The sequence below is a fragment of the Apteryx rowi genome, unplaced genomic scaffold, assembly GCF_003343035.1.
Source record: "Apteryx rowi isolate R43461 unplaced genomic scaffold, aptRow1 scaffold_342, whole genome shotgun sequence".
Lineage (NCBI taxonomy): Eukaryota > Metazoa > Chordata > Aves > Apterygiformes > Apterygidae > Apteryx > Apteryx rowi.
Window position 1 is genome coordinate 978,761 of NW_020449886.1, and position 21,013 is coordinate 999,773.

Consider the following 21,013-nt stretch of genomic DNA (forward strand, 5'->3'; position numbering starts at 1 on the left):
GATGTGAATAGTATCTAACACAGTAGATTTTTCTGGCCTCAATCAGGACACATTGGTGCCAGTATACCAAAAATTCTAAAAATGGAATTAGAGCTTTCGAATGTTGCCCATGAATATTATCATAAAATCTAGATGGTTTCCACATGGATTTAATAATCACAAAATGATCTCAGAAAGTGTTTGTGAGTAAGGCTTTGTATAATTATTATTCTGACTTGAGGATAACACATTCCTATTATGCAGGATGTTGACCCAGGACAGTCGTCACAAGATCCTGTGGGACGTCCCATCATGCACCAGTCTGGTATTAAGCATGCCACTGGTGAAGCAGTTTACATTGATGACATTCGTCCAGTTGATGGAGAACTTTCGCTGGCTGTGGTAACCAGTATTAAAGCCCATGCAAATATTATGTAAGTAAGAAAAAACTTTCAGAGAAATGTTATAATATGAGGCCATTTACATGATTCACCACATATTTCCAGCACACTTCCATCATTCTAATTAAGCACCTTCATTCATTTCATCAAGTGAGGGTTGGAAAAGAGAAGAGGTGCCGTGCCTGAGACAGTAATTCATAGAATGAACATAAGTTGGTATTTTTTTTAAATGCATGGCTTTACTGACTGAAACAAGAAAGCATGCATCTGTTGACACACCTCAAATACAGTAGCTGCTTATTGTCATAGACTCAGTAGCAAACAGTGTCTCACTTCCCAGTTTTCCAGAAGGTCTGGTAGCTGTATCACGTAGTCTTCCTCACTGCCATCACCACTTGAAGTTGACTGAATTTGCAGGGCAGTTTCTTTGTACAGCTCATTGCTGTTCATATGAATGATGTTTATATTGGAAGAGAAGGGCCCACGACAGCAAAAACAGGAGGCCTGGGTATTTAAACTTGAATGCTTGTGTTGCAAGCAATATACACACATAAGTATATTAAGACTTTTTTTTATTCTTCTGATGTGGCCACATTATGAGGTATGTATTACAAATGAGGTAAGAATTACCTTACTGTGTGTTTTAGATGGTGTCAGATATGGACAGAAGAGTCCATATTAATGTATTCACCCCTTTCAGTACAAAAAGTGTAGAAAGAAAATATATTCTTAGATCTTGAATGTGCTGGGACTAGAATTTAAGGAGCTATTTTATGCTATTCACACACAGATGCTCATGCTTTCTACTTATTTTTTTCTGAATATGCTAATCAACACTTTTCCACTTTCTTCTCTGTGAGATCTTTGTTCAGAATATCAAGTGGATTATGTTTCTGTCCTGAAGTTCATGGAATTGCTTACACTAGAGATGTTTGTGCCATGTACTGTATTCATTTATGTTTATGCTCTACTTTCCAGATCAATTGATGCATCAGAGGCCCTTCAGGTGCCGGGAGTGGTTGATGTGGTGACAGCAAGAGATGTTCCAGGAGAAAATGGCAATGATGAGCAAGCATTTGCAGAAGACAAGGTATTTCTTGCTCTGGTAGTGTGACTGGACATTTTGCTTCAGTTAATAACAAAAAAGAAAGTGATTTTGCAGCTACTGTCCTTGTTGCAATGAAAAGAGAATGATTGTAAGAGTTATTAATGCAGTACTGGGCAGGCTGGGCTGTACAGAATTACCGTTCCCCAGTGAGAGAGACATGCGAAGTTCCCTTAAATCACTTGGGTTTTAAATGAATCATCAGTGATTCTTTAGCGCTTATTAAATGAGCGATTGCTGTGGCTTCTGAGAAAAGATGAAATAGGCATAGCATTTGAGACTTTTGAGGATGAGAAATAAAGTGAGATTTTTCCCAGCTGGATTCAATATGAAATTAATTGCCAGTTTATACATGAGAATATGGCAATGAGAGGCAACACTCTGTGTCTTAATGCTGAATATCAGCAGAGCTAAGAAATGCAGCCTGCATGACCATACAGAATGTCCCAGGCTTTATGTCTCCATCACAAGTGACACTGTAGCCTGGTGTTTAGAAAGGGGCAAGCATAATTCCTAGTGTGTTGCTCTTACCTCTCTTCTCCTTCCTGTCTGATTTTCCTTTTTTTTCTAGCAGAGACAAGGAAAGCAGTCTGTGCCAGAGGATGTTTTACTTAGTACACTACCTGGCCACCTCAGGACAGACATAAGAGAAATGTTCATGACTGCTGATGTCAGCAGCATTCCTAATGCTGGAAACATTGCAGCAGATGAGGGATACCAATAGCATTTCTCATCTAATGAAGATAGGTCTGCACTGGGATAATATTTTAAATGGAAAGAATTGAGTGTAACCTATTCCCACAAAGCACACTTTTTTGTACAGGAAGGTAACAACTCCTACACTTTTTCCTTGGGTAATACATTGGTCTGTTGCAGGTGATTTGTGTTGGTCAGATAATCTGTGCTGTGGTTGCAGAGTCAGTGACTCAGGCAAAGCAAGGCGCTGAAAAGGTGAAGATAGTGTATGAAGATCTGGAGCCAATTCTGACCATTGAGGTAACAATCCATCTTTTCCTCCTTGTCTGGTAAAGCTCTTAAGTCATCTCATTCACTATTTATCTTCTCATGCAGATCTCTGCCAGACTTTGTATTATCTTTTCTTTCGCATGAGATGTGAGTTTTTGTTTTCAAGATGATGACTAAAAAGTGTATAGACTTCCTCCAAAGTTTTATTTTTTAAAGCATAAAATTTGCTTAGTAGATACCTATTCATCCGTGTGTCAGAGACTGATCTTTGTAGACCTGTGATGAGATAGACACTCTGCTAAAGAATATTTGGAAAGTTTTAAGTGAGCATTTTCATGCCTCCAGGAGCCAAATTCCCAGCAGGAGAAGGTCAGTATAGAATTAATTTTGAGAGTCTATGTTTGCAGAAGTTCTGGAATCACACATCCTGCATTCATATTCTGAACATTTTCAAGTCTGGCAGGTTTTTAGTAGCAAGCAGTCTGATTCTGAAATATTTTTCAAAGGCTATGAATGTCATTAACAGAGATTTAGTATTTCTAGTCTGGAGGAAAGAGAGAATGACATGAACTACGAAAAAGGAAACAACAGAGGCTCTCTTTGGTGGTGGTGAATTGTCCTGCTCTTCTAGTACCTAGCTACCACCATCTGTCCAACTGATTGTATGGATGATGAATGAGTGTACTATATAAAAATGATCTGACTGTCTAAATTACAGTTGATGTGCGGGGTTTTTTCTTTCTGCAGGATTCAATAAAACATAATTTGTACATTACTGAAGAAAGAAAAATAGAAAAAGGAGATATTGAGAAAGGATTTAAGTCTGCTGATGAAATCATAGAAGGTAGTTCATACATGCAGTGTGTGAGATGGGAGAGGGGAGGAGTCCTGCTAGTTCAGAATCTGACTACTTCCAGCTGGTGGTTAAATTTAAATTTCTATTCTCTTCTCAACAAAAGTTACTCTGTTGTTGATTTTTTTTCCTTCGCTAGGAAGGGAGATGAAATGGATGAGTTTAAATAAAGCTTAGTCAACACCTGCTAGCTCATGTAGACTAAATTCTACCATTTCCTTGTCTTAGAAATCAGCTAACTCAAATGAAGTGCCCTACTCCTAGGTCAAACATTACAGCTAAATAAGGCTTTGTTTTATGGCTATTAGCTAACTTAACCTATCCTATTTTAAACTGACTGCTTGACTTAGGACTAACTCCAGAAATAAGGGGATCATAGTAAACTGTTCTGGAGGAACACTCACACACTCATCAAATCCACAATCTTCAAACATTAAACAGAATCCAGAGCCCCCAGACCATACCCTGTGCATGGGTATCAGACCTGTGCTTAAAAACCATCTGTGAAGAATATTCTACAACCTCCTGTTGTAGCTGGTTCTAGAACTTAACTGTCCTTACAATTAATATGCATTTTATTTAACACCTAACCTAAGTCCCCCTTCCTGCAAACTTTAAAGATTCATTCTCTAAACAATGTCCTCTCATCTCTTCCTCACGGGTAATGTTTGGTAACCTTTATCATTGTCACTGCTCCCATCTCAATTCTCTCTAATTTTACTACATCCAACTTCATTAGGGTAATATTTCAGGTGAGGCTTCACCAATGCCAAGCAGAGTCTCCCAGAAATTTTATATAACATTAGTACTGCAGAACGAGGTTAGGATTGTTGTGGCAGTATTAATTGTTGATATATAGTCAAGCTGAGCTCCTGTGTAATCCCTGCTAGATCTTGTTCAGCAGTACTTTAAATACTGTCAGGTACCTGTACTGAATATTATCCCATTGATTTTAGGCCATCTCTCCAGTGTAGAAAAATCACTTTGAAATCTGAACCAGTCCTTTAAGGGCTTTGCAGCCTTTACCAGTTTGATATTATCTGTACATTCTCTCCTCCACAATTCCACCTGCATCATCCTTGCAGCTTGACAGCCAGTCCTGTAAATTGCTCTCTGAGTGCAGTTTTCAACCAGTTGTATCTCTTATCGGACAACTGTACTTCTCAACTTGTTTATGACAGTGGTCTGTGGGATTGTGTAAAAGACATTAAGATATATGATATCAATATATATAGTACTTATCTTTCACTGGCTTGGCCAGTTTTAATCCTTTTCCTAGTTTTGTGCTTCTGACACTTGAATGCAGCACTGAAATTTGCTACTGAGCACATTATAAAGCCTAGATAATGCATGTATCCTGCTCATGTGCTTTTCTGATTGTTTTCTTATGACATATATTACCATACCTACTTTCTGCTGTTATCACTCCTCAAATTTCTGCAGCTGAGGTTTTCTCTTCACTGAATACTAACTACACATGTATTAACACCTGCTTGATCATAAAAGGTGTGACTGCAGGGCGGGCAAGAGAGGGTCAGATACCGGTGGAGAGAGACACTCAAGGTTCATAAGGGATTAAACAGGATAGATTTAATAAAGGACTTACACTACAGACTGCATGGGGAGCCCTGGGAACTGCGAGGAGGGATCACTGATAGGAGGCTGCTGGAGGCACGGGTCGGATGCACAGGCATGACTCACGGGTCGGATGCACGGGTGGGACTCAACTCGTTGTTCCTAAGGGCCCCTTAAATCTACTAGAACTGTTTCCTTATCTCAACTGTGCTAACCTTGAGAAGCTACTGTCTGGGAAGCAGCTAGATGTTGTTGACAAAACGGAATATGCATGCCTGGCCCTGATGGGAATTAGGTCAGTGTGTAGTTTCACACGCTGGGCCTGCTACCACCTACTCTGCCAGTCACTGACTCCTCGCCAGGTCTTCCGCAGGTGTTCTCACTACAGAAGGGAACTTAGCAAGCCATCAGTCCCTTTTCCTTTTCCAGTATCAATTCTATCTGTATTATTCTTGAAAGAACGATTGAGTATATCTAATTTGTTCTTGGAGACCTCCAGACATGAAGACTATGCAGCCTCCCCAGATTATTCCAGTGCTTCAGCATTCCTGTCATTAGAAGAGTTTTCCTTACAGCTAACTGAATTGGCTGCAAGTTAAGTACTACTATGCTTCTTGCTGTGAACACGTAGCACGGATTGTTCGCTTCCTTTTAGCAGCAGCCTTCCATGTATTTCACGATTCATATCTTCCTTCTCTTTTTTAGGCTGGGCCAACTCAGTTTGGTCAATCTCTACGTGTATGTCCATGACCTCTGATGATTTTTTCTGCTCTCCTGTGGACTTTTTCTAACTGTTCCTGAACAAAGGTCATGTCACCCTCTAGTGGCTTCAGTTCTGATCCCTACTACTTCTGCACAAACGTGTTTCAGGAATAACTGCTAGGGAAATAGTGTTAGACCCAAGAGTAGCATAAAGTTAAGATCATACAGAGAATTGACAGAATTCGTTTTTCTGCTGTACTGTGCTGCGCTAACTGATTTTCCTCTCTGTAAGGAGAACTGTACAAAAGGAAAGTGTCAAGACTGGGTTGAACAAAGTGCACTAGGAGAAGGGCACACTGGTGCAAAGAGGATAGGAAAGAAAGAACAAGAAAAGCGATGTTTTCCCTCATGGAGTGATTCAGAAGAGGATAGGTTATAATCCTGTTATAGTAGATGAGATGTAGCCTCCTGAAGGGGAAAAAGTATCAGCTATTAAACTGATATTGATCTTACCTTGGGAAAGAAAAGTTATATAAGAATTAGGTGATATAACAGACTAATTTCCTCCTAATAAACACATGGTCTCACAAGGTGTAAACATGACATACAAAGAAATCAGAAATAAATGAAACTATTTTTCTTCTATGTGAAACTCTTTTTCCCTGTTATACATATATAGGCATATATAAATTTCCTCCCTGTTCATTTGATTATGAAACCCAGCTTAGATTTTCCTGTAATTATAAATGTACAGGTGAATTGCATATTGGAGGACAGGAGCATTTTTACCTGGAGACGAACAGTGTGCTTGTTATTCCAAGAATGGAGGATAAAGAAATGGATGTGTATGTGTCAACTCAGCATGCAACAGATGTACAGGTAAAACAAAGCATTAATGTTCTTCCCTTTCTAAGTAACCTTAAAGCTGAACTACGTGGCCTTGTGAAGAGTGTTGCTTTCAGGCTTCTGTGCTTCTCTTGAAACTCCCTAATGGTGTTCCCAATTCAGATGAATTGATTTGGATCTTGTTATAAAAATAAAGAGGCCCAGCTACACTAATGATGAAACTGAATGCAACAGTGGGTCTTGTGAGCAGCATGCTATTTGCACTATCCAGTGCAGTGTGGACATAATAAGCAATATAACTATGGGGTGGACAAAGGACAGATAATAGAGCTCTGATCTTTTTTTGAGAAAAGCCTAATTCTGTCTCTGTCTCAGATATACTGGCCAAACCCTGCTAAAATCAGAGAGAATCCTCAACTCTAAGCATGAATTGGACATTCACTTTTTGCAGGAATGAGCATCTTCAGCTTTAAAAAGAGTTGTATTGCTCATACAAGTTGTTCTGTTAATGGTGATGGGGCCATGTGTGTAAATAATGATAAATGAATATGAAAATAATGATAAGATACGGATTATATGAAATAATATTGACAAAGAAAGGTTAACAGATCCTAGCTGAATGCAGGATTGAATTCTGGGCCTGCAGAATAAACATTTTCAATGAATATATGTTAATTTCTGCATGGTTAGGATTTCTTTTACAGTTGATCACTGGCTTGCAAATTTTAAGCTTTTCCTGTCAGCTGTGCAAGTCTGATCCTGAACTCCTTTTTCAGTCAAGCCTCTATTTGCATCTCTGGCAGCTCTGTCTGTGGAGGTATTTTCAGAATGCAGTGGTTTATCAGTATTTTAGCTGTACCCTCCTTCATGCTGTAAACAACCACTCCATTCCATTCAGCTTGGTATTTTAGTGGATGCTTTATATCTAGCTGCAAATGCAATGTGCAGTTCTAGGTAGAGATTATTATATCTGGAATCAGATCGTCAAAGTAGTTTGTGGAGCTATTGTTCCATATCTACTTTCCACTAGATTGTGCTTTCATTTTCACTTGTTTGAAGTAAATTTTCATATCTATAGCAACTCCAATTTTCTGCCTGTGATTCTTAGACCTGTTAGCTTCTAATATATGGTTAGCCATGGAAAACAGGCATTTTTTAATGTACTTTGGTAGGCAAATGACAATCCTCAATAAAATCCTGGATGTTCCCTTTTGCAGGAATTAGTGGCTTCGGCTTTAAACCTCCAGTCCAATAAGATTATGTGCCACATGAAACATGTTGGTGGAGCCTTTGGGGGGAAGATTACCAAACCTTCTTTCTTTGCTGTAATTGCAGCAGTGGCAGCCAACAAGTAAGTCCTTTTCAGTGATTTAACTGAAACAAATTAGAGATGACAAGACTGAATTAAAAGCAAACTTTAATCCTCAACTCTACTGGGGAGTTGGCTTGAATACAATGCCTTTCTTCTCTCTTTGGCAGTTAATCTTGGATAGAGGCTTGAAAGTCTGGGCTTTTGGCAATGGAATTCACTTACTATGTGATAGCCAAAACAAAAGCCTCCATGCCTTTTCTCTCAGGGCTGATCTGTACAAAACCCAACCATTCAGGCTTTTCCCAGGCACAATGGCTTGAATTTCTTCTAGATATTTAGTGAAAGTGCTTTTTATCCTAAAACATGTCACCACTGTCACCACTAAGAGGTTAGCCATATAACATCTTTGTGATCTGCATGTATAGGCTGTAATAAAAGTGGATTTTTTTTTTATGTTCACTTTAGGACTGGGCGTCCAGTTCGTTTTGTCCTTGAAAGAAATATGGATATGTTAATCACTGGTGGACGGCACCCTTTCTTCGGAAAATATAAAGTGAGTGAGAGGAGAAGATACTTTGCTGAATTACTGGGTATTAGTTTCTTCTGAGGCAAATCATTTTATTGACCAGTAAGACACAACATGAAACCAATCTCCTTCTTTTCTGAAATCCTAACCCTAATGCCAACCTTGCATGAGTTCTGAGATGGTGCTATTAGATTATGGTTATGGTTAGACTAGGCTTTGAACTGAAATTTGGGAAAAGTAAGTTTTACTTCTTATTAAATCTTGTATTAACCACAGGACAAAGAAGGGGAGTTAGGACAGACAGATGTCAATAGAGTATGTATTTCATATTCTTCTGGATATCCGTTACCTGATTATGGTTGAATCTGGGATAAAATATGTGGTTAGGGCTAGGAATATTGTTTGGGGAAAAATGGTTGAGCAGTTAGTTTCTTATTGAACCTTGCAAAGACTTCAGGAACTAAGGGTAGTGCAGTTGAGTGAAGAGTTTCTACAGCATATAAAGATCACATACATACATACATACATACATACATATATATATATATTTATGTCTTATGCAAGGAATAATATTAGGATTGTGGCTAGAGAAAAACTGGAAAAGAGAATTTTGGTTTCTTTCTCAGTCTTGTAGAGATCGCACATCCTAGCATTGCATATGTTTATGTGTGTTAACCATTCAGAACTTCCAGGCTGGGATATTTCATGTAGTTGTTACCCAGACACATCTGAAGATAAGCCTAATATAAAGATTACAGTTTCTTCCTCAGTCTGAGATGAAGGTTGATGTTGTAAGTGATGAACTGTTTATTTTAATTTCTGCTTATTAGTAGGTTATTGGCAGATATTGATAAAGGATCATTATTAGTATTAGGATTTAGGTTGCAGGTATGGATAGGGATTAGGAAAAGAAGGGATGGAAAGTGATTGTTGCTTAATCTTCTATGAACTTCAAAATCCTGATAAGCTCGGTTTTTAGAAAAGGAGAAGGCTTATATTCAGTATTCGTACAACTATTCATTACCTGGGTATCGCTGAGGGTAGCATTAGGGGTAAAGTTAGAGATAAAATGAAGAAAACAAGGGCTGAGATGTCTGTTTTCTCCTGGAGTATTTCATGGGCATCTCGGAAGGGTGTAAAGCAGTAATGGAAATCTTATGTTTAATTTTGTTGAAGATACTGGCTACCAGGTATTTCTAAAGCTAATTTGCAGGCATTATTAGCATTACAGTGAAGTTTGGGAAAAAGAAGAAATGAGAATCTTGGTTCTTTCATGAGTCTTACACAGATACCAAAGGTAGGATGAGGGCTGCAGTTGATAGGGGCTCCTGGCTTATGTTTAGTTTTGCTGAAGGAATCAATTGCCTCAGTATTTCTAAGCCTAGGGTTTCTTATCCTTGCACGGGCCCTTGCAGAACTATGATAGCTGTCTTGGAGAGACAGCGTTTGGCTCATGGTTTATTTTGGTTGAGTTACCTTTTAACTGAGAATCCCTACTATAGATTTAGATTTGAGTTAGGGAATGACAATGTCCCCCTCTATTTTCCTAGGGAAATGAAAGCAAGATGACTTTGGCTTCTTGCTAAATCTCACAGAGACCTTTTAAGCTATAGTGAGGACTGATAGTAGGTCCTGTCCCATAGTCCTTATATTTGGCATATATTTTGAAYTTTTGATTTAGATGTCACTCATCAAGAATTGCTGAGCCCAAGCTTAGCATTAGAAGTATGTTAAGGAAAAGAAGCAAAGACGACCTTGCCAAGTCATGTAAAGACAATAGCAGTAAGATCTTCTGGTGGAAATTCTAGCTTTTGAAAAACTTTGTATACATACTGGCTACCTGGGGATTCTAGAGGCTAGGGGAAGAATAAGGTCACAGTGTTTGAGAATTAGTATTCTGGAGTTTGATTTCCTAAGTTACATAGGCATCTGAGCTTGGAGGAGAGTAGATATTGGAAAGGAGGTATGCTTTATGTTTAGTTTTAGTGCAGATATTGCTTACTAGAGTATTTTTAAACTTGGGGTTAGGATGTTGGAAAAAACGAAGTGTGGAGTTTGGTTTTTTTACACGATCTTTCATGAGCCTCTGTGCTAGAAGGAAGATAGCTCTTGAATGGGATGTATGCTTTATGTTTAGTTTGGAGCAAATACTTTTTACTCAGGAATTAGTAAGAGTGAGGGTTGGGTTTTGCAAAAGAAGTGATGATGAAGTATTATTTCTAACAAAATACTGTATAGGCTCCAAGCTTTGTTGAGGTGGTGTTGAAAGGGACATATGGCTTATGGTTCCTTTCAGTGGTGATCCCTGTTAACCAGGGATCTCTGAGACTATGGTTAGTGCTGTGAGAGGTAGAAGTAGACATAAACATTTTATTTTTTCGATGAATTGTCTATGAATCCCAAAGCTACTGAAAGTGGTAAAAGTTTATGTTTGCTTTAGTTTCAGTTATTAGTTACCTGAGGGTCCTATGGCTGATGTTAGAAGCAGGATTAGGCTTGGAGGAAAGAAGCAGTGGAGAGTTTATTTTCCTGACAAATCTTACATGGAGCTCGATACTTAGGTATGGCATTAGTTGGAAGCAGCAATTAATTAATCATGTTAATTCAGGTGCCTGTATTCATTATCTTGGTATCTTGAAGCTAGGATGAAAATTAGGAATGAGTGATGACTAAGGTTATGCTTTTGGAGAAAAAAAGAAGGAATTATCCTTTTTGATGAATTTTCTGTAAGCCTCCACAGAGTTATAGTTCATATTTTTTGATGTAGCTGTAACTTCCCATTTTTTTCCCTAAAATTAGGATAATGGTTACAATTTTGGAGGAGAAGGGTTGTTGACCTTGATCTCTTAAATCCTAAATCTAATCCCAGCCCTAACCTCTCCTTTACCTAGATGCAATTACTGCAAAAACTGCATGAAACTGCATGAACAGCTTAACTATTTTAAGCATAAACCACTTGTCTCTGTCAGTCCCCTCTCTTATCCTATCCATGCAGCCATGCAGGGTTTTTTTAGCCATCAGTAATATTCATTATCTTTTGTTTTCCTACCCTTAATCCTGATGGAGCTGAATTAGTTTACATCATGTAACAATTTGGGCCCCAATTATTACACAATTTTCTATGATTGTTCCCTTTTAAATGATATTGTATAAACTATTAAAATAAACAAACATATACTACAGTTTTTAAAGTTGAAGGGGAAAGAACCAGAACTAGAATTATTTTAAATTTGGTGGATATTTCTAAGTGTGTCGTCTGTAAAATATATGCAGTTTTGGTTCATGTTATCATACTGTCTAGGTAATTATCTGGATGAAAGATGATTACAAATGGAATTTGTCAGAAAGTAGTGGAAGCATTATCTTGCTTAATATTTTCTTTAGTGATCTTGTCATCCTCTTTCTGGTCTCCCTTCATATGAAAAACAGTGGGGATCAAGCTTCTCACATTCAGTGTGAGTAGCAGTATAGTGAACATCCAGGTGGGGAAATAGTTTCGTGGGCAGATGAGATGTTCTGATGATTTGTAGCTTTCACAGGTATTTTGCTCCTGGTTTGCATATTCAGATCCAAAGTGATACCATCCTATAGTCAGAAATCCATGCAGGTCTTTTTTCCAGTTCAGTGGTAAAATACCCATTCTGTTCTGTAGTCTGAACCTCATGCTGTATTTGTAAGCTGGTTAGCTTATTTACAAAAAGAAGTTTGAAATAAATCAAAGAAAAGACCACAAGTGCATTGGTTGCTTTATTACAGGTTGGATTCATGAATGATGGTAGAATCATAGCAGCAGATTTTCAGTGTTATATAAATGGTGGCTGTACAAAAGATGAATCTGAGTTGGTAAGTCCTTCTTCACTGATACCACTTATACTGACTTAACTGGTCACAAAATGAAAATAAAAGCTCTTTGTTCCAAATTGTTTCTATTAAGGATGTGTCTATTCTTGTTAAGTATATCTCTCACCTGCCTGAAGTAGAAATGCATCTGTAACCCAGATGTGGATTACAGAATCCCATTAAGGAGGAACAGTATCTACTGTCAGGCAAGATTAGACATAGTAAATTCAGATCTATAAGTTCAGTGAAACATGCTCAAGGCAGAAGTTTTATTAGGTAGCATATTATTATAAAGTTGTTCTTTCACTTCCCCCAAACTGAAGATCTGATTCTTCCTTCAGTAATGCTTATTTATGCTGTTGTAATTCCACTGACTTAAATGCAGTTTCTCTTTATTTACATTAGGGTAAACAACAGAAGAGCAACAGGCCTCCTTAGTATAGTTCTGCTCCACCTTTAAAGTATCTATGCCTCATTGGTCTCTTGAGTGTCTATCACAGGTTTCATTGTCTTTTTAAAAGAAATGGAACCATCTGAACAACTGTAATCTCTTCTCTTATTACAGGTGATTGAGTATATTGTGTTGAAAGTGGACAATGCATATAATATCCCTAATCTTCGAGTCAGGGGCCACGCCTGCAAGACTAATTTGCCTTCTAATACTGCTTTCCGAGGATTTGGGTTTCCCCAAGCAGGTCTGTTTGAGGAGACCTGTATTGTGGCTGTGGCAACCCGGACTGGCCTACCACATGAGAAGGTAAAAGAACTAAGATKACCAAATAAAACGTGGCATAACAGAGAATTCTAGGACCTAGACTATTGCAAGCTCCTTCTGCTTAAGCCTTTTTTATAGGGCCAGATCTATCAATGTTACTTGGGCTGAATGGTACTTTATTCAGCACCTCTGCCTCCATGGAATAATACCTCATATAATCCCAATAACAGTAGAAAAACCTGGCCAAGAATCTGTTCCAAGATGTTTGATGAGTCCTGTTGGTATGACCAACTCCAGTCAAAATAGTGTAATCTCTTGTGCTGTGTGTCCAGTTTCATATCTCTCTGTGTATGTTCAGCCATCACCTGAATCTCAGCCTCTCTGAACTGGACTTTCCATCTTTTCTGTCCATGCTTTCCCTCTTCTGTTTTTGTCTATCAACAGTTTAGTTAGCTGACTCCTGTCATCTCAGTACCAGGCTGGCATTTCTGGCTTCTCCACAGTCTTCAGATCCAGTTTCTCAACAGTTTTAATTGTTGCCATTCCTCTCCTATCATCAAGTTCTATCCTTTCCTTACATACTGCCCAGTCCAGTGTAACCTTTTGCTCTTTTGTATGTACCAATGTATATCTAAGCTGTGGTTTATAAATCATTTTCCTTTCCTAGGATACCAACCATCATGTCTTCTCCCAATTTCTTTGAATCTTTTCCCTCTCCCATTTACTTCCCTCTCCCTTATCACCTTTCAGGTAAGCTTTCAGACATATCTCCAAAGCCCACACAGTATTTTTAACTTTTGCTCTCACTTACCTACCTGCTACCTCCAAGCCCAAGCCTTGCTCCAGCCCTTTGATAGTTTCCTCAGGTCTTGCCCAGACTTTGTGCCTTCCCCAGAGCTGCTCCAAGGTTTCTTTATATGCTATGACTGTTGTCTCCCCACTTTCAAAGGTCTCCTTGAGATTTACCAGAAGTCCATTCTACTCTTCTTTCATCACTATTGAGCTTTTCACCTGGCTCCATGTTGTTCTGTGCTTTTTGTTTAGTCTTATTGAGAATTGAGTTTACCAGTCGTCTCTCTCTTGAGCAGTCCTTCCTCATGTGAGCAATCCCACTGAAACCACTTAAATTCATGGATATGTGATGTGTGCAAAAAAATCAGGCCACTTGGGCAGCAATTTCCTTAGAGAAAGGAATAAGTCATTATGCTTAATATAATTAAGTATTAATTATATTAATATGTCATTATATAATATATAATATGTCATTATACAAGGCCATGTTTCTTTTCAACACTGTGTAAATTTGCTTGCTGTTTTAGGTTAGGGAACTAAACATGTACAAAGGAATTAACCTAACTGCCTTCAAAGAAGAGTTTGATGCAGAGAATCTGTGGAAATGTTGGGAAGAATGTTTGGACAAGTCTGAATATTACAGCAGGAAAGCAACGGTGGAAGAATTTAACAAGAAAAGTTATTGGAAAAAGAAAGGGATTGCCATCATTCCCATGAAGTTTTCTGTTGGGTTTAATGCAACCTATTACCATCAGGTAACTTCTTTGAAAAGGAGCCTTTACAATATAATACCTCTAATTTTCTCTCCAAAAAAAGAGGAAATATAATCTCCACAGGCAGGAATGAGAGAGAAAGAGAAAAATTCCTACATGTCAGGTTGGACCAACATAAAATATCATCCACTGAACTATACTTCCTTTCAGAAAGAGTATCACCATATCTGGCTGATAAATGCTGACTAAATACAAAACAATTAACCTGGATTTCTGATTTCCGACATCCTACCTTCATCCAGCAAAAAAATAAATAATTCAGTGTCAAAATAAGGAACCTGGAACCTTCCATTGCCAGGTCCATAGTGAGAAAAATGACCACTCCTATAAGTTCACATAGACCCAGATATGTGATAGGTTAACCTCTGCTACTAGAATTTCTTGTGGATGAAGATAATGGTATTTCTGGGGAAATTTTCCAGCTCTGACTTTTTTTTTTAATTCATGCCTTGAACCAAAAATTCTTTTAAATGAGTTTCAGATTAAACAAACAAACAAAAATTATAATTTGTGTATGAGGGTACAATGCACAATAAACTAAATTGATATGGTTCACATCTTAGTTGTTTGTTCCATCTCTTGCTTTTTTTCTGGACAAGTTTGTAGATCAAGAAAAAGCTCAGAGAGAGATTCATCTGTGTCACCCAACAATGTTCTCATGGTAAAGAAACATTGAGTCTAGAGACCACAATTCATCTGATACAAAAGGACAATAAGAGGTATAAATAATAGTTAAATTTCATCTAAACCTTCAAAATAAAGCTCAGGCATTGTGTTGACTTTCCAAAAATATAGAACTAGTTCCTAGAGAATAGATTTATTGTTTACTCTGTTCTCAGTCAGCTGAGATTCTAATTGACATCAACAAAATGTTACTTGATTGGAAGCATCACAATTTGGCACCAAAAAGATCACATGGCCATTATTTCTCAGTGTAGAATTAGTAGCGAATAAAAAGATGTCCTGCAGGCACTGTATTTCACAATACCTCAGGCTCCATTGCTTCATCTCTGAGCGTTGGGAGCTGACTGCACACTGCAGAGAAATGTCTCTTTACAGAATTTCTAGTCCTCTTTCATAGCCACTTGTTCCTTCACAGGAGTGGTGGCTTGTATGGGATTGATTTCTTTCATCACCATTCACAGAGAGGTTATTTGTTCCTGATTTTATCCATGAATGAAAAATCCTTACATTACCATCTCCTTCTTGCATTTCCCATATTTAAGATAGCTATCTATTGCCAAAGGACTGCACCAAAAAAAGAACAGACAGTGAAACAGGTTCTCTGAGCCATTCTCTTGACAGCCTATGAGAGGGAATGGAAGAGCAGCTGTGTCATTGCTCCATCAAAATTATACACTGTGGACATCAGTCCGTATTACTATCCTGTACGAATATATGCAAACAGAAAGGGCTAGGATTAATCCCTTGATTTCAGAATTACAACAGTACAACTCTGCTATTGTTTGTTCTAAGGGAAAAGTTCTATAGATGTTCATAGGAGGAGATATCTGAACTTGTTTGTAGACCAGACATCAATATCTTGCCTGCTGTCCAAACTACTTTTAAACCAGAATCAAAATCTCCTCTGTCTTTTTCTTATTGTGGGTGAGGATGGAATAGTATGTGAGGCTACACATGCATTATAACTAGAGCCAAATGTTCATATTCACCCTATTTCACAAGATGAAAAATGTGGTGTTCTGTTATTTGAACTAATTACTGTGATCCCTCCCATTAATAATGACTAGCTCAGTTAAAGACCGCCTTTTCCTAGAGCAGTGAAATTTGTTATTGTCAGACTGCTAGAGAATTTCCACTCCCTCTTGATATACTGATTCCTGTGAATGAAATCTGTCTTTTCCTTGTTCTTTTTCTTATGCACCTCTGTTCAATGCAGTAAAAGTTATCACCAAGTTTCTGTGACTTTTCTTTAGGCTGGAGCTCTCGTCCATATCTATATAGATGGATCTGTACTAGTGACTCATGGTGGAATTGAACTGGGACAAGGAATTCACACTAAGATGTTACAGGTGAGTCAGAGAGATACCGTCTGAGCGTAAACAAAATACACGGAGAAAGATAACTGAGCCAAGAGGATGAATGGTGATAAGAAATCCAAAAGACAAATTCTATAGGCATAAAAAGGCTAAGTTTAATGTTGGCTCGTTGCTTCTGAGTTATTGATGAAGACAAACCTTGGGAAAGATAAAAGCTGTAACAAAAGTGATCTCTCAAGTCCTGGGTAAGAGCTGAACCTCTTCATGGGATCCATCACTGTTATCAGGAGAGCTAAGGCACAGAGAACGCATGCGGAAAGGATTTAACAGTTATTTGCACAGGGAATTAAAATGCTGTAGAATTAACTTTGTAGTGTGTTTGGCACCAATGACAACATCAGTCCATTATTAGGCATTTCTGGTGTAAATAGTGGTAAACAAAACTATGTGCCATATAGGTCATTTTGCAGCTAAAATGAAGCCTCTCCTTCAAAATGAGCTGAATGAACATTAGAATATCAGAGCACTGTGAAAAACAGTGAAGTGGAAACACAAACTAACCAAATCATTTCAAATGAGGTAGCAAGGAAAACATGAAGGTGAGATTTGGATATCCAAGAAGGGAGAGTGATTTATTGTTTTTAAAATTCGATTCAAAATTTTCCACATATAAACAAAACCTGATTAGAGAGAGCAGTTCATTAGAGGCAAAACATATTGTATTGTATTGTATTGTATTATATTATATTATTTACAAAATATTTATTTTACAGAATAATTGCTAAGGAAGACTTCAATGATTGTCCCAGTTATAGTGTTACTGTTGAATTTGATCATTTCTTTGTGTGTATACAGAAAGAGAAGAATGGCAATGCTCTATTTTTCCTGACTTGAGACTGTCACTTCAAGTGAACTATATATATATATATATTTTTATTATTATTATTATTTTTTTACTTTTATTACAGATTGCCAGTCGTGAACTGAAGATACCATTGTCATATATACACTTCTGTGAAACAAGCACAACAACCGTACCTAATGGCAAATACACAGCAGGTTCAGTTGGAACGGAAATCAATGCAAGAGCAGTCCAGGTTACATTTATTTGCATTTTTTCACATGATCATTGGTTCTGTTAAATAATGAATACCCCTCTGAGGATTCATAACTTCTTCATTTTTCTTTTGAGCAGCTTTTATAAAACAAATCAGTTCCTTTATCTCAAAATCTCTCTTTCTRGTTATTTTATATGCACAGTTTAAAGCAAGGCAAATTACTGAGCACTGTTCAAAAGGGTTGCTTTTTTGTGCTTTACTGTATCAGATTTACAAATGTTTTCTTTAGGTTGCAGTTAGAGGAATGTATGGAACTTCAGTTTATTCTGAGTATTTAAACACAGTTTAAAGGGGAATTTAGCATAAGGTACATTTCAGGTACATTTCTTTATAATCAAAATGAAATACCTTTATTTACCTAATTCTTTGTGATCAATTGTGCTTTCATTTATTTCACAATAAATCACTCAAGMCAGTGATTTTCTGTCTAGTAAATCAAAATGGGAGGGGAGTCACGTCCTTTGTCTTCCTTTTGTTGATGATTTCAGTGAGAGTCTGGTATGTGAAGACCACATAAGTTAGTGCAGATGCCAGTGTCAGTCTTTGCAAGGTACTGCATTAGTAGCTGGCAATTAGCAGAGAAAAGAAGTTGTAACTAAATGAGCAGAATTATGGCCTTCAGTATGAAATTGCTAACACAAATCAACCTTGCTTTGAGCCATTACCAATTGAAGGTAGAACAGAACATGCTGGAGAAACACTTAGCAAATTAACCTAACCAGGCAAGAACTTGTATTGTTTTGAAAACAGCAGAAAGATTTGGTTTTGCGTGTTGGTAAGCAGTGCCCAACTTTCTTTCTCCCTAGGATGCCTGTCAAATCCTTTGGAAGCGTCTAGACCCTATCCGAAGTAAAAATCCTAATGGCAAATGGAAAGACTGGGTAAGTGCCTTTCTATATTTCATACTATTAAGTTATGATGAACCAACAGGTGTAGTGTGAAACCTGCCATTGCAGAGGAAGTGAAACCTCCCTCTGCCTCCGGAGGGAGGAAGGGGCCTCCCTGCCGGAAGTAAACTGGAGGAGAGGAAGAGAAGGAACAGTGGAAGAGCAAGTGGTGCAACCCACTGGCCTGGTAAATCTGGCCAACTTCAGAGACTGTCTTTTGCCATGTGTCCCTTCCTAAAGACCATTGCAGGGCACAAGGAAACATAAAGCTTTTACTTAGGGCTCCCCAGTTTCACTTTTTCTTTAAACGTGATAAAGGATATATATATATTGTTTTAATTCTTTCTCTTTAATAATGAATATACCTTTTGCAGATCAGTGAAGCTCACAAGCAAAGCATCAGTCTTTCAGCTACTGGCTATTTCAAGTAAGGAATGCTGTTAGTCTCTTTGGATGTCTTGACATCAAAGATGCCCCTTTGTCAGTTTGTTGCAGGAATGATGAAACTTTCCCCATAAAATCTTATTCTGTCCAAATCAGATGCAGCATACAAACCATTAAACAATTGCYTGGACCAGACTGCAGGGTTTAGACAGGAGGAGGCCTTATTTTCAACCCATACTGATTTCAGAAGCACTTTATATCCTTGGTTAGCTAGTTTGATAGCGGAGCCATAATCTTCTCCGGTGCCAACTACAGTACGACACAGGAAGGCCATAAGGAATTTTGCTCCATGGTCATCACAGCTTGCCACCATCCTATCCTCCCAAATCATTCAGTGCAACAGGTATTTATCAGTGATGCTACACCCCAGATCATCTTTGACTATGGCGATCCTAAGAAAAGAGTTATGTTTGAGAATTTACTTCACGTGCTATATGATTGCCCTAGTGGCCTCAGTAATGAGGACAAGGATGATGGGGCGAGGGGTGTCTTGATCAAATTAATCTGATCTGAAGGATGTTCTTACTTCCTCCAGGGGTTATGTTACAAACATGAACTGGGACACAAAGAAAGGCCGTGCTTTCCCATATTTTCTGTTTGGAGTTGCTTGTTCTGAAGTAGAAATTGATTGTCTGACAGGAGACCACAAGGTAATGGCAAAAAATACGATGAATTGAAGTAGAACTGGGTAAATTTCCCATCATTACACTCAAATGACAGTTTTTTCTTCTGCTCCTTTTGGCTGAGAATAGAGATATGGTCTTTGTTGAATGTACTCAACAAAATGCCAGCAGAACACTAAATGGCTATACATGTCCTTTACAATATAATTTGTTAATCCTCTTTTGGGGAGAAAAGTCTGATGTTAACCAGAATAATAAGAAAGTCTACGAGAACAGTAGAAAATAAAGAAGGTCTAATAATGTATCTACCATGTATGACAGCTTTGAAATTCTGTCAGACCTTCTGGACATCTCCCTGTGAGCTAGCTCTTCAATAGCACAAGCCCAGATCATTAGTTAAAGTCCCCTTTTTAACAGGGCTACATTTAAAACAGAAGAAGCCACTTTCACATAGCATACCTGTTGCAAAGGGGATTCAGTGCAGGGACAACTCTCGGAAGCATTGTATGGAGACCAACCCAGTGTCTTCAGGGCTACTGGGGAAATGCATTTTGCAGCAGCGACTGCCATATATCTACAGATGTGGAACCCATGTGGAGCTAGGCTCCAAAGTCACTGGAGTCTGTAAACCCCATCAAACTACAGCCAGTTGGGATTTAGGAGGAGAAGCCATGGGACCTTATATAAGGACAGCACAGTAATCATTCTTCCCTGTCCCCTCCTCTACATTACACATCAGGAACTTCTGGTTTTCTGGACTTCAGGGGACTGCTTCCACACTTACAGCAAAGCATAGGAAGTGGCTAAATATAACATCAGACAATTCAGTTTCCATCAAAGAAAAAGCAACAAAGCCATTCTTGAATTTCTGATCATCCTGTTCCCCATCGGATGGGCACACCACATCACACAATCAGGCAACCAAAAAGCATCATCTGGGTGAACTTTCCATCAGCTCAGTCTGTTTTAAGTTGCTTTCATTTGTCAGAATAAATTTGTAATAGTTGTGATAACCGATCTTTAGTAGGTGGGACTGCATGTTGTTTAGCATCCCTTTGTTGTTGTGTATTTTAAATATAACTTCATAACACCTTTTATTTATTTAACAGAACATCAGAACAGATATTGTCATGGATGCCTGTTTTAGCATAAATCCAGCTATAGATATAGGACAGGTATGTACTTTCATAGTTGTGCTTTATATTAGATGTTAGTGACAGATGGCTCTTTGTGTCTAAATAATTGCTGTTACTGATCAATTTAATTCCACCAAAGCCTATGAGAGACTATCCATTAAGGTTCAAGGAGGTTGGATTGGCAGATGTCAAACATTTCTTTTTTATTTGCAGCTACAAATAATATTAAGTTTTCTACTTCTTGATCATCTTCTGAGAAGTGATGAGTAAAAGCAGGTCCAACAGACTGTTTTTAGGATTAGCACCCTGCATCTCCTTGTGACTTTTTCTTGAATTTGTACCCCAAAAAATTATTGATTAAAGGCTAAATCTTAGCTAGTTGCAAAGCGCTGTTGACTTCAGCTGTGTTAAGAAATTCAA

At 38.1% G+C, this 21,013-nt stretch overlaps 1 protein-coding gene across 1 annotated transcript in view; it reads left to right on the plus strand.

The window, feature by feature from the left end:
• Positions 1–20,632, plus strand: part of LOC112969296 (aldehyde oxidase 2-like) — a gene marked incomplete at its 3' end in the record, with an annotated part of 40,684 nt that extends 20,052 nt beyond the window's left edge. Inside the window, exons 17-32 of the mRNA XM_026072440.1 lie at positions 244–413; positions 1,359–1,470; positions 2,362–2,481; positions 3,199–3,295; positions 6,336–6,460; positions 7,645–7,778; positions 8,205–8,292; positions 12,022–12,108; positions 12,671–12,862; positions 14,140–14,367; positions 16,323–16,418; positions 17,354–17,482; positions 18,310–18,384; positions 18,765–18,817; positions 19,370–19,484; positions 20,567–20,632. Of these exons, the coding sequence (XP_025928225.1) occupies positions 244–413; positions 1,359–1,470; positions 2,362–2,481; positions 3,199–3,295; positions 6,336–6,460; positions 7,645–7,778; positions 8,205–8,292; positions 12,022–12,108; positions 12,671–12,862; positions 14,140–14,367; positions 16,323–16,418; positions 17,354–17,482; positions 18,310–18,384; positions 18,765–18,817; positions 19,370–19,484; positions 20,567–20,632 (1,887 nt within the window). The remainder of the gene's footprint in view (positions 1–243; positions 414–1,358; positions 1,471–2,361; positions 2,482–3,198; positions 3,296–6,335; positions 6,461–7,644; positions 7,779–8,204; positions 8,293–12,021; positions 12,109–12,670; positions 12,863–14,139; positions 14,368–16,322; positions 16,419–17,353; positions 17,483–18,309; positions 18,385–18,764; positions 18,818–19,369; positions 19,485–20,566) is intronic.
• Positions 20,633–21,013: the final 381 nt, after the last annotated feature.